This window comes from Fringilla coelebs (assembly GCF_963513975.1).
Source record: "Fringilla coelebs genome assembly, chromosome: 34".
Lineage (NCBI taxonomy): Eukaryota > Metazoa > Chordata > Aves > Passeriformes > Fringillidae > Fringilla > Fringilla coelebs.
In genome coordinates, this window is record NC_140060.1 from 1,013,805 (window position 1) to 1,027,608 (window position 13,804).

A 13,804-nucleotide genomic window follows, 5' to 3' on the forward strand; every position below is an offset into this window, starting at 1 on the left:
TTTTGGGAGGGTTTTTTGGGGTGGTTTTGGGGTGAATTCGGGGGGGTTTGGGGTTGGTTTTTTGGGGTGAATTTGGGGGATTTTGGGGTTGGTTTTTGGGGGGTTTTTGGGCTGAATTTGGAGGGTTTTGGGAGGGTTTTTGGGAGGGGTTTTTGGGGTGAATTTGGGGCATTTTGGGAGGGTTTTTGGGGTTTTTTGGGCTGAATTTGGGGGGTTTTAGGAGGGGTTTTTGGGGTGAATTTGAGGTTGGGTTTTGGGGTGAATTTGGGGGGATTTTTGGGTGAATTTAGGGTTTTTTGGGGGGTTTGGGGTGAATTTTGGGTTTTTTTGGGTGAATTTGGGGGGTTTTGGGGTGAACTTGGGTGGTTTTTGGGGTGAATTTGGGGGGATTTTGGGCATGGTTTTGGGATGAATTTGGGGGGTTTTGGGAGGGGTTTTTGGGGTGAATTTGGGGGGGTTTTTGGGGTGGTTTTGGGGTGAATTCGGGGGGTTTTGGGGTTGGTTTTTGGGGTGATTTTGGGGTGACCACCCCCGTGTCCCCCCAGGTGCGTGGCGGGCGGTGCTGGAGCGGGTGCAGGAGGCGCGAGCCAACGCCCACCTGAGGCACCTGAGCTTCGCAGGTGAGACCCCAAACGGCCCCAAAATCAGCCCCAGGAAACCAAAATCATCAAAATCATCGAAAATCAACCCAAAATCACCCCCAGAAAACAAAAAAATCATCAAAATCATCGAAAATCAACCCAAAATCCCCAGCAAATCACCCCCAAAAAACCAAAAATCATCAAAAATCACCCCCAAAACCTCAAAAATCACCCCCAAAACCTCAAAAATCACCCCAAAATCACCCCCAAAAACCCCCAAATTACCCCCAGAACCCCAAAATCATCAAAAATTGCCCCAAAATCCCCAGAAAATCACCCTGAAAACCCCAAAATCGTCAAAAATCACTCCAAAATCACCCCCAAAAAACCGAAAATCATCAAAAATCAACCCAAAATCCCCACAAAATCACTCCTAAAACCCCCCAAATCATCAAAAATCGCCCCAAAATCACCCCCAGAAAACCAAAAACCCCCAAATCATCAAAATCAACCCCAAAATCCCCAGAAAATCACTCCCCAAATCCCCAAAATCGTCCCAAAATCACCCCCAGAAAACCAAAAATCATCAAAATCAACCCAAAATCACCCCCAGAAACCCCAAAATTACCCCCAAAATCCCCAAAATCATCAAAAATCACCCCAAAATCCCCACAAAATCACCCCCCAAAACCCCAAAATCATCAAAAATCACCTCAAAATCCCCACAAAATCACCCCAAAAATCCCAAGAATCATCAAAAATCACCCCAAAAATCATCAAAAATCGCCCCAAATCCCCACAAAATCACCCCAAAACCCCAAAAATCATCAAAAATCACCCCAAAACCCCACAAAATCATCCCCAAAACTCCCGGACCACATTTTGATGCCCCCAGACCCATTTCAAAGCCCCCAGACCCCATTTGGAAGCCCCCAGACCCATTTTGACACCCCCAGACCCATTTCAAAGCCCCCAGACCCCCTCCAAACCCCATTTCAAAGCCCCCAGACCCCCTCTAACCCCCACTTTGAAGCCCCCAGACCCATTTTGACACCCCCAGACCCATTTCAAAGCCCCCAGACCCCCTCTAACCCCCATTTTGAAGCCCCCAGCCCCCCTTTAAACCCCATTTCAAAGCCCCCAGCCCCATTTTAACACCCCCAGCCCCATTTGGAAGCCCCCAGCCCCAATTTCTCCCCCAGGGATGAGCGGGCTGTGGCTGCTGGGCATCCACCACGACGCCGTGGTTCTCCTGCCCCCCCAGAACGCCCCCAGACCCATTTCAAAGCCCCCAGACCCATTTCAAAGCCCCCAGACCCCCTCTAACCCCCATTTTAAAGCCCCCAGACCCATTTCAAAGCCCCAGACCCCCTCCAATCCCCATTTCAAAGCCCCCAGACCCATTTTAAACCCCTCCAGACCCCATTTTGACCCCCCCAGCCCCATTTTGAAGCCCCTAAGCCCCTTCTAACCCCCATTTTGAAGCCCCCAGACCCATTTCAAAGTCTCAACGCCCCCTTTAAACCCCATTTCGAAGCCCCCAGACCCCATTTTGAAGCCCCAAACTCCCCTCCAGCCCCCATTTCAAGCCCCCAGCCCCACTTGGAAGCCCCCAGCCCCCTTTTAAACCCCCCCAGACCCATTTCAAAGCCCCCAGACCCCCTGTAATCCCCATTCCAAAGCCCCCAGACCCCATTTTTACTCCCCCAGCCCCATTTCAAAGCCCCCAGACCCCCTCTAACCCCCATTTTGAAGCCCCCAGACCCATTTTGAAGCCCCCAGACCCCATTTATAGCCCCCAGCCCCCCTCTAACCCCCATTTCAAAGCCCCAGACCCCATTTTGAAGCCCCAAACTCCCATTTAAACCCCATTTTGAAGCCCCCAGACCCCTTTTAAACACCCCCAGACCCATTTGGAAGCCCCCAGCCCCATTTTCTGTGCCCCCCAGGGATGAGCGGGCTGCGGCTGCTGGGCATCCACCACGACGCCGTGGTTCTCCTGCCCCCCCAAAACGCCCCCAGACCCATTTCAAAGCCCCCAGACCCATTTTAAATGCCCCCAGACCCCATTTTGAAGCCCCCAGACCCATTTTAAATGTCCCCAGACCCATTTCAAAGCCCCCAGACCTCCTCTAACCCCCATTTGGAAGCCCCCAGCCCCATTTTGAAGCCCCAACGCCCCCTCTAACTCCCATTTCAATGCCCCCGGACCTCATTTTGACACCCCCAGGCCCCATTTTAAAGCCCCCAGACCCATTTCAAAGCCCCCAGACCCCCCTCTAACTCCAATTTCAAAGCCCCCAGCCCCATTTTGAAGCCCCCAGACCCCTCTAACCCCCTTTTGAAGCCCCCAGACCCATTTCTAAGCCCCCAGACCTCCTCTAATCCCCATTTCAAAGCCCCCAGACCCCTTTTAAACCCCTCCAAACCCTAATTTGAAGCCCCCAGCCCCAATTGGAAGCCCCCAGCCCCATTTTGTGCCCCCAGGGATGAGCGGGCTGCGGCTGCTGGGCATCCACCACGACGCCGTGGTTCTCCTGCCCCCCCCCAAACGCCCCCAGACCCATTTCAAAACCCCCAGACCCCATTTTGACCCCCCCAGCCCCATTTTGAAGCCCCAAAGTCCCCTCTAACCCCCATTTCAGAGTCCCCAGCCCCATTTCAAAGCCCCCAGACCCCCTCTAACCCCTATTTCAAAGCCCCCGGACCACATTTTGACACCCCCAGACCCCGTTTCAAAGCCCCCAGCCCCATTTCAAAGCCCCAACGCCCCCTTTAAACCCCATTTCAAAGCCCCCAGACCCATTTCAAAGCCCCCAGACCCCCTCTAACCCCCATTTCAAAGCCCCCAGACCCATTTTAAATCCCCCCAGACCCCATTTTAACGCCCCCAGACCCATTTCAAAGCCCCAACGCCCCCTTTAAACCCCATTTCAAAGCCCCAGACCCACTTCAAAGCCCCCAGCCCCAATTTCTGCCCCCAGGGATGAGCGGGCTGCGGCTGCTGGGCATCCACCACGACGCCGTGGTTCTCCTGCCCCCCCAAAACGCCCCCAGACCCATTTCAAAGCCCCCAGACCCATTTCAAAGCCCCCAGACCCCCTCTAATCCTCATTTTGAAGCCCCCAGACCCATTTCAAAGCCCTCACACCCCATTTTGACCCCCTCACCCCCATTTTGAAGCCCCCAGCCCCCATTTCGAAGCCCCCAGACCCCATTTTCACTCCTCTAACCCCCATTTCAAAGCCCCCAGACTCCATTTATAGCCCCCAGACCTCCTCTAATCCCCATTCCAAAGCCCCCAGACCCCATTTTTACTCCCCCAGACCCATTTCAAAGCCCCCAGACCCCCTCTAACCCCCACTTTGAAGCCCCCAGACCCATTTCAAAGCCCCCAAACCCCATTTCAAAGCCTCCAAACCCCATTTCAAAGCCCCCATACCCCCTCTAACCCCCATTTGGAAGCCCCCAGACCCCATTTCAAAGCCCCCAAACCCCATTTCAAAGCCCCCAGACCCATTTCAAAGCCCCCATACCCCCTCTAACCCCCATTTGGAAGCCCCCAGACCCATTTCAAAGCCCCCAGACCCCTTCTAACCCCCATTTTGAAGCCCCCAGACCCATTTCAAAGTCTCAACGCCCCCTTTAAACCCCATTTCGAAGCCCCCAGACCCCATTTGAAGCCCCAGCCCCATTTTGTGCCCCCAGGGATGAGCGGGCTGCAGCTCCCGGGCATCCACCACGACGCCGTGGTTCTCCTGCCCCCCCAAACGCCCCCAGACCCATTTCAAAGCCCCCAGACCCATTTCAAAGCCCCCAGACCCATTTTAAACCCCCCCAGACCCATTTCAAAACCCCCAGACCCATTTTAAACCCCCCCAGACCCATTTTTACTCTCCCAGACCCATTTCAAAGCCCCCAGACCCCCTCTAACCCCCATTTTGAAGCCCCCGGACCACATTTTGACACCCCCCAGACCCATTTCGAAGCCCCCAGACCCCCTCTAACTCCAATTTCAAAGCCCCCAGCCCCATTTTGAAGCCCCCAGACGCCTCTAACCCCCTTTTGAAGCCCCCAGACCCATTTCTAAGCCCCCAGACCCCCTCTAACCCCCCATTTTGAAGCCCCCAGACCCCTTTTAAACCCTTCCAAACCCCATTTTGAAGCCCCCAGACCCACTTCAAAGCCCCCAGACCCATTTTGTGCCCCCAGGGATGAGCGGGCTGCGGCTGCTGGGCATCCACCACGACGCCGTGGTTCTCCTGCTCCCCCAAAACGCCCCCAGACCCATTTCAAAGCCCCCAGACCCATTTCAAACCCCATTTCAAAGCCCCAAACTCCCCTTTAAACCCCAATTTGAAGCCCCCAGACCCATTTTCTGTGCCCCCCAGGGATGAGCGGGCTGCGGCTGCTGGGCATCCACCACGACGCCGTGGTTTTTCCTGCTGGAGCAGCTGCCGGGCGCCGGGAGCTGCTCCCGGGTACCGGTTCCGGTACCACCCCCCCCCGCCGGGACCCCCCCCACGCCCAACCCCCACGGAACCCCTCGGGATGCGCCCGCGCCGAGCTGTACCTCAGGTGGACTGGGAGGGACTGGGAGGGACTGGGAGGGGATTGGGGGGGACTGGGAGGGACTGGGAGGGAACTGGGAGGGACTGGGAGGGGACTGGGATGGACTGGGAGGGGATTGGGAGGGGATTGGGGGGATTGGGAGGGACTGGGAGGGACTGGGAGGGACTGGGAGGGACTGGGAGGGGATTGGGAGGGGATTGGGGGGATTGGGAGGGACTGGGACGGACTGGGAGGGGATTGGGAGGGACTGGGAGGGAACTGGGAGGGGATTGGGAGGGGATTGGGGGGATTGGGAGGGACTGGGACGGACTGGGAGGGACTGGGAGAGAACTGGGAGGGACTGGGGGGGACTGGGAGGGGATTGGGGGGGGATTGGGGGGGACTGGGATAAACTGGGATGGACTGAGATGGACTGGGAGGGAACTGGGACAGACTGGGAGGGACTGGGTGGGAACTGGGAGGGGATTGGGGGGGAACTGGGAGGGACTGGGAGGGATTTGAGGGGGATTTGGGGGGACTGGGAGGGACTGGGAGGGGATTGGGAGGGACTGGGACGGACTGGGAGGGGAATTGAGGGGCACTGAGATAAAACTGGGGGGAACTGGGAGGGACTGGGAGGGAATTGGGGGGGATTTGGGGGCACTGGGAGGGACTGGGAGGGGATTGGGAGGGACTGGGATGGACTGGGAGGGACTGGGAGGGGACTGGGAGGGATTGGGAGTGAACGGGGATAAACTGGGAGGGACTGGGAAGGGATTGGGAGGGACTGGGAGAGACCGGGAGGGACTGGGAGGGAACTGGGATGGACTGGGAGGGGATTGGGGGGGACTGGGAGGGACTGGGAGGGAACTGGGAGTGGACTGGGAGGGACTGGGAGGGGATTGGGATGGAGTGGGAGGAACTGGGAGGGGATTTGGGGGGGACTGGGATGGACTGGGAGGGACTGGGATGGACTGGAATAAAACTGGGAGGGACTGGGATGGGCTGGGAGGGGATTGCGGGGGGATTTGGGGGGACTGGGAGGAGATTGGGGGCGACTGGGATGGACTGGGATGAACTGGGAGAGGATTTGGAGGCACTGGGAGGGATTGGGAGGGAACTGGGAGGGACTGGGGGGGAATTTGGGGGACTGGGAGGGGATTGGGGGGGACTGGGAGGGACTGGGAGGGACTGGGAGGGGATTGGGAGGGGATTGGGGGGGAACTGGGAGGGACTGGGAGGGACTGGGAAGGGACTGGGAGGGACTGGGAGGGACTGGGAGGGGATTGGGGGGGACTGGGAGGGACTGGGAGGGGATTGGGATGGACTGGGATGGACTGGGAGGGACTGGGAGGGGATTGGGGGGGCCTGGGATGGACTGGGAGGGGATTGGGAGGGGACTGGGAGGGACTGGAGGGGATTGGGGGGGATTTGGGGGGACTGGGAGGGACTGGGAGGGATTGGGAGGGACTGGGATGGACTGGGAGGGACTGGGAGGGACTGGGAGGGGATTGGGAGGGACCGGGAGGGACTGGGAGGGGATTGGGATTGACTGGGACTGACTGGGAGGGACTGGGAGGGGACTGGGAGGGATTGGGAGTGAACGGGGATAAACTGGGAGGGACTGGGAAGGGACTGGGAGGGGATTGGGGGGGACTGGGAGGGACTGGGAGGGAACTGGGAGTGGACTGGGAGGGACTGGGAGGGGATTGGGATGGAGTGGGAGGAACTGGGAGGGGATTTGGGGGGACTGGGATGGACTGGGAGGGACTGGGATGGACTGGAATAAAACTGGGAGGGACTGGGATGGGCTGGGAGGGGATTGCGGGGGGATTTGGGGGGACTGGGAGGAGATTGGGGGCGACTGGGATGGACTGGGATGAACTGGGAGAGGATTTGGAGGCACTGGGAGGGATTGGGAGGGAACTGGGAGGGACTGGGAGGGGATTGGGAGGGGATTGGGAGGGACTGGGATGGAACTGAGAGGGGATTGGGGGGCACTGGGATGGACTGGGAGGGAATTGAGGGGGACTGAGATAAAACTGGGGGGAACTGGGAGGGACTGGGAGGGAATTGGGGGGGACTGGGAGGGGATTGGGGGGGATTTGGGGGGACTGGGATGGACTGGAGGGACTGGGAGGGAACTGGGATAAACTGTGAGGGACTGGGAGGGAATTGGGGGGGACTGGGAGGGAATTGGGGGAGATTGGGATAAAATGGGATAAAACTGGGAGGGACTGGAATGGACTGCGATGGACTGGAGGGAACTGGGATGGACTGGGAGGGACTGGGGGGGAATTGGGAGGGAATTGGGAGGAACTGGGAGGGACTGGGAGGGGATTTAGGAGGATTTGGGGGCACTGGGAGGGACTGGGGGACTCTGGGCCATACTGGGAGGGTATTGGGGAAGCACTGGGCCATACTGGGATGGGACTGGGAGGCACTGGGAATCACTGGGCCATACTGGGAGGGCATTGGGGAGCCACTGGGCCATACTGGGAGCCACTGGGCCATACTGGGATGCACTGGGAGCCCCCAGGAGGGTTCCAAGCCCCTCCCCAGAGCCCCCTTTGGTGCCACCCCTCGGGGTGGGGACAACTCGGGGGTCCCCCAGGGGTCGGGGTGGGTCCCTGTGGGTGGGGGAGGGGTCAGCCCTGGGTGGGGGTGGGGGGATCCCCTCTAAGCCCTCCCCTCCCCCACAGGAAGTGCACCTTCGACATGTTCAGCTTCCTGGCCTCCCAGCACCGTGCCCTCCCCCAGGGACCCCCGCCCCGCGAGGAGGAGGAGGATGAGGTGCAGCTCAAGCCCACCCGGTGAGGCCCCACCCACTCTGGGAAATTTTGGGGGAGTTGCCCCCCGAAACCCCCTCAGGGATCCCCCCCAAAATTCTTCATCCTTGCCCCACACATTGGAGTCTATGGGGTAGACCTGGTGTCTGTCCCATAGAGGTCAATGGGGGTAGACCTGGTGTCCCCCTATTGAAGTCAATGGGGGTAGACCTGGTGTCCCCCAATTGAAGTCTATGAGGTAGACCTGGTGTCTGTCCCATAGAGGTCAATCAGGGTAGACCTGGTGTCCCTGTGATTGAATTCTATGGGGGTAGACCTGGTGTCTGTCCTATAGACTTCAATGGGGGTAGACCTGGTGTCCCCCCATTGAAGTCAATGGGGGTAGACCTGGTGTCCCTCTAATTTATGTCAATGGGGTAGACCTGGTGTCTTCCCAGTTGATGTCTATGGGGTAGACCTGGTGTCCCTCCCATAGAGCTCAATGGGGGTAGACCTGGTGTCCCTCTAATTGAATTCTATGGGGGTAGACCTGGTGTCTGTCTTATAGACCTCAATGGGGGTAGACCTGGTGTCCCTCCATTGAAGTCAATGGGGGTAGACCTGGTGTCTGTCCCATAGAGGTCAATAGGGGTAGACCTGGTGTCCTTCTAATTGAACTCTATGGGGGTAGACCTGGTGTCCCTCCAATTCAGGTTAATGGGGGTAGACCTGGTGTCTCCCCAATAGAATTTAATGGGGGTAGACCTGGTGTCTGTCTCATAGAGGTAAATAGGGGTAGACCTGGTGTCCCTCCCATAGAGATCAATGGAGTAGACCTGGTGTCCCTCCCATAGAGATCAATGGAGTAGACCTGGTGTCCCTCCCATAGAGATCAATGGGGTAGACCTGGTGTCCCTCCCATAGATGTCAATGGGGGTAGACCTGGTGTCTGTCCCATAGAAATCAATGGAAGTAGACCTGGTGTCCCTCCCATAGACCTCAATGGGGGTACACCTGGTGTCCCTCCCATAGACCTTCAATGAGGGTAGACCTGGTGTCCCTCCCATAGACCTCAATGGGGGTAGACCTGGTGTCCCTCCCATAGACTTCAATGAGGGTAGACTTGGTGTCCCTCCCATAGACCTCAATGGAGGTAGACCTGGTGTCCACTCTGAGCTGAGGCATTTTTGGGGTTCCCCAAAATTCTGGGGTGCTTTTGAGGTCCCCAGGAGGGGTTTTTGGGGTGTTCCTTGGGATTTTAGGATGTCCATATTTAGGGGGGAGATTTTGGGTGTTTTTCTGGGATTTTGGAAATTTTCTTAGCGGGGGGGTGGGGGTTGGGGATTTTGGGAGGGTTTTTTTGGGGGTTATTTTGGGGGGTTTTTTTTGGATTTCTCGGGGGAGGTTTTGGGGGGTCCCCCCCGGTTTTGGGGACCCCCTGACACCCCCCCAGCCGCGCCACCAGCCTGGAGCTGCCCATGGCCATGCGCTTCCGGCACCTCAAGAGAACGGCCAAGGAGGCAGTGGGCGTCTACCGGTGAGTGCGGGCACACCTGGGCACACCTGGGGGCAGTTGGGAACAGACTTGGGCACAGCTGGGGCACCTGGGGGCAGTTGGGAACAGACTTGGGCACAGCTGGGGCACCTGGGCACACCTGGGAGCACCTGGGCACAGCTGGGGGCACCTGGGGGCAATTGGGAACAGACTTGGGCACACCTGGGCACACCTGGGAATACCTGGCACATACCTGGGCACAGCTGGGGCACCTGCAGGCGCACCTGGGCACAGCTGGGGGCAGCTGGGATACATCTGCAGGCACCTGGAGCACCTGGGTACACCTGGGAGCACCTGGGCACACACCTGGGCACAGCTGGGGGCACCTGTGGGCACAGCTGGGGGCACCTGGGGGCATCTGGGCACACCTCAGGGCATCTGGGCACACCTGGGCTACACTTGGGGGAATTCTGGGGGGATTTTGGGGTTCCTGGGGTCATTTTTGGAGGGCAAATTTGGTGAATTTTTACAGGGTTTTCGGCATTTTTGGGGAAATTTTTGGGGTTCCCCAGATTTGGGGGTGATCCTGACCCCCTTCAGCTCAACCATCCACAGGCAGGGGAGAATTTTGGAATATTTTGGGGTTCTTGGGGTGGTCCTTTGGGTGAAATTTGGGGGTTTGGGTGGATTTTGGGGGGATTTGGGGGGGGATTTTTGGGGTTCCCAAATTTTTGGGGTGACCCTCGACCCCCCCCCAAATCCAGCTCAGCCATCCACGGGAGGGGCCTGTTCTGCAAGAGGAACATCGAGGCCGGGGAGATGGTGATAGAATATTCCGGAATCGTCGTGCGCTCCGTGCTCACCGACAAGCGGGAGAAGTTCTACGACAGCAAGGTGGGCACCCCCAAATTTGGGAGGGGGAAAAAAACCCAAAAAACTACAAAAGCACCCCAAAAAAATGAGGAAAACGCCCCAGAAAATGAGAGCACTCCAAAAAAAGTGGGGAGAACCCCAAAAATTGAGACAGAAAGGCCAAAAATTGGGAAAGTTTAAAAAGTGAGAGGGAAAGGCAAAAAATTGGGAGGAAAAGGCAAAAAATTGGGGGGGATGCCTCAAAAAATGGAGATGACGCCCCAAAAATGGGGGAAAGGATCAAAAAAAGGGGGAAGCCCAAAAATGGGGGGATATCCCAATAAAATGAGGGGGGAAACCCCAAAAATGGGAGGGACAGAGGGAAAAATGTGGGAAAGCCAGAAAATTTTGGGGTTCTGTGGAAAATGGGGAGGATAGCCCAAAAAATTGGGAGGGGAAAAGCCAAAAATTGGGGGGGATGACCTCAAATCTTGATCGATGTTCAGGATGGGAGACACAGAGGTAAAATGGCGGGGAAATGAGGGGGAAAAGGCGGGAAATGTGAGGGGGAAAGGCGGGAAATGAGAGGGGAAAATGGCGGGAAATGTGAGGGAAAAATAGGAGGAAAATGGCAGGAAAAGTGAGAGGAAAATGGCAGGAAATGTGAGGGGAAAAGGAGGGAAATGTGAGGGGGAAATGGAGGGAAATGAGAGGGGAAAATGGCGGGAAATGTGAGGGGAAAATGGAGAGAAATGTGAGGGGGAAATGAGGAGAAAAGAGCGGGAAATGTGAGGGGAAAAGGCGGGAAATGTGAGGGGGAAATGTGAGGGAAAAGTGAGGGGGAAGTTGCAGGAAATGTGAGGGTGAAAGTAAGGGGGAAATGGAGGGAAATGTGAGGGGAAAATGGAGGGAAGAGTGAGGGAGAAATGTGAGGGGAAAATGGCAGGAAATGTGAGGGGAAAAGGAGGGGGAAAAAGCGGGAAATGTGAAGGGAAAAGGAGGGAAAAGTGACAGGGAAAAGGCAGGGAAATTGAAGGCAAAAAAGTAGGAAAAGTGAGGGGAAAATGGAGGGATATATGAGGGGGAAAGGGTGGGAGGAGTGAGAGGAAAATGGTGGGAAATGTGAGGGGAAATAGGGGGGAAATGGCAGGAAAAGGGAGAGGAAAATGGCAGGAAATGTGAGTGGGAAAGGAGGGAAAAGAGAGGGGGAAATGAAGGGAAAAGTGAAGGGAAATGGAGGGAAATGGAGGGAAATGTGAGGGAAATGGAGGGGAAAGTGAGGGGGAAGTTGCAGGAAATGTGAGGGGGAAAGTGAAGGGGAAATGGAGGGAAAAAGGGAGGGGAAAATGGAGGGAAATGTGAGGGGGAAATGGAGGGAAAACAGGGGAAAATGGAGGAAAAACTGTGGGGAAAATGGAGGGAAATGTGAGGGGGAAATGGCAGGAAATGTGAGGGGAAAATGAGGGGGGAAAAGCGGGAAATTTGAAGGGAAAAGGAGGGAAAAGTGACGGGGAAAAGGCAGGGAAATTGAACGCAAAAAGGTAGGAAAAGTGAGGGGAAAATGGAGGGGAAAGTTGGGGAAAATGGAGGGAAACCTGAAGGGAAAATGGCGGGAAATGTGAGGGGGAAATGGCGGGAACTGTGAGAGGAAAATGGAGGGAAATTTAAGGGGGAAAAGGGTGCGAGAATTACGGGAACGTCAATCCTTGATGGTGTCGCCAACCCTTGACCACACCCCAACCACTGACCATGTCCAAACCGTGATTGTCCCCAAGCCTTCACCATACCCTTGACCACGCCCCAATGCCTGACCACGCCCCTACCATTGCCAATGTCCCAACCCTTGACCATGCCCCAAGCATTGACCAAGTCCAACCCTTGATGGATCCCCAACCCTTGACCACACCCCAACCCCCAACCACACCCCACCCCCTAACCACGCCCCACCCTCTAACCCTACACCCAACCCTTGACCACGCCCCTACCATTGACAATGTCCCAACCCTTGACCACGCCCCAACCATTGATGGGTCCCCAACCATTGACCACGCCCCAACCCTTGACCGTGCCCCAACCATTGACCAAGTCCAAACCTTGATGGGTCCCCAACCCTTGACCACACCCCAACCCCCAACCATGTCCCACCCCCTAACCCCACCCCCAACTCTTGACCACACCCCCACCCTTTACCATGACCCCAACCCCTGACCACGCCCCAATTCTTGACCATGTCCCAACCCTTGATGGGTCCCCAACCATTGACCACGCCCCAACCCTTGATGGGTCCCCAACCATTGACCACGCCCCAACACTTGACCATGCCCCAACCCTTGATGGGTCCCCCAACCCTTGATGATGTCCCCAACTCTTGACCACACCCCAATTCTTGATCATGTCCCCAACCCTTGATGGGTCCCCAACCCTTGATGGGTCCCCAACCCTTGATGATGTCCCCACCCCTTGACCACGCCCCTACCATTGGCAATGTCCCAACCCTTGACCATGCCCCAACCATTGACCAAGTCCAACCCTTGATGGGTCCCCAACCCTCGATGTCCCCAACCCTTGACCACACCCCAACCCTTGACCACACCCCAACCCCTGACCACGCCCCAGTTCTTGACCATGCCCCAACTCTTGACCATGCCCCAACCCTTGATGGGTCCCCAGCCTTTGACCACGCCCCAACCCTTGATGGGTCCCCAACCATTGACCACACCCCAACCCTTGATGGGTCCCCAACCCTTGACCACACTCCAACCCTTGACCAGGTCCCAACCCTTGACCACACCCCTACCATTGACAATGTCCCAACCCTTGACTGCGTCCCAACCATTGACCACAGCCCAACCCTTGACCACACCCCAACCCCTAACCACGCCCCACCCCCTAACCCCACCCCCAACCCTTGACCACGCCCCCACCTCGCTAAACCCCTCCCCGCAGGGCATCGGCTGCTACATGTTCCGCATCGACGAGGCCGAGGTGGTGGACGCCACCATGCACGGCAGCGCCGCGCGCTTCATCAACCACTCGTGCGAGCCCAACTGCTACTCGCGCGTCATCCACGTGGAGGGCCACAAGCGCATCGTCATCTTCGCCCTGCGCCGCATCCTGCGCGGCGAGGAGCTCACCTACGACTACAAGTTCCCCATCGAGGAGCCGGCGGCCAAGCTGCCCTGCAACTGCGGCGCCCGGCGCTGCCGGCGCTTCCTCAACTGAGCCGGGCCCCGCGTGGGGATGGAGGTGTGGGAGGATGGAGAGGTTCTGGAGGCGGTTGGAGGAGGTTGGGAGGCGCGGCGGGGCGGTTTGGAGGAGGTTTGGAGGTGTTGTGGGTGACCGGGAGTGGTGGTGGTCAATGGAGAGTTGTGGGGGTTAACCGAGAGTCATGGTGGTCATCCAAGAGTTGTGGTGGTCAACCAAGAGTCATGGTGGTCAACCAAGAGTCCTGGAGGTCAACCAAGAGTTGTGGTGGTCAACCAAGAATCATGGTGGTCAACCAAGAGTCCTGGAGGTCGACCAAGAGTCGTGGAGGTCAAACAAGGATCATGGTGGTC

At 57.2% G+C, this 13,804-nt stretch overlaps 1 protein-coding gene across 1 annotated transcript in view; it reads left to right on the forward strand.

Moving 5' to 3' along the window:
- LOC311164672 (uncharacterized protein) overlaps window positions 1–13,769 on the forward strand; it is a gene marked incomplete at its 5' end in the record, with an annotated part of 27,070 nt that extends 13,301 nt beyond the window's left edge. The window contains 10 exon segments of the mRNA XM_084224203.1: window positions 546–620; window positions 4,973–5,019; window positions 5,021–5,062; window positions 5,064–5,081; window positions 5,083–5,159; window positions 7,835–7,945; window positions 9,354–9,437; window positions 10,160–10,289; window positions 13,194–13,493; window positions 13,652–13,769. Coding sequence (XP_084080329.1) covers window positions 546–620; window positions 4,973–5,019; window positions 5,021–5,062; window positions 5,064–5,081; window positions 5,083–5,159; window positions 7,835–7,945; window positions 9,354–9,437; window positions 10,160–10,289; window positions 13,194–13,469 — 860 coding nt within the window. The 3' untranslated portion in view covers window positions 13,470–13,493; window positions 13,652–13,769.
- Between the last annotated feature and the right edge of the window lie 35 nt (window positions 13,770–13,804).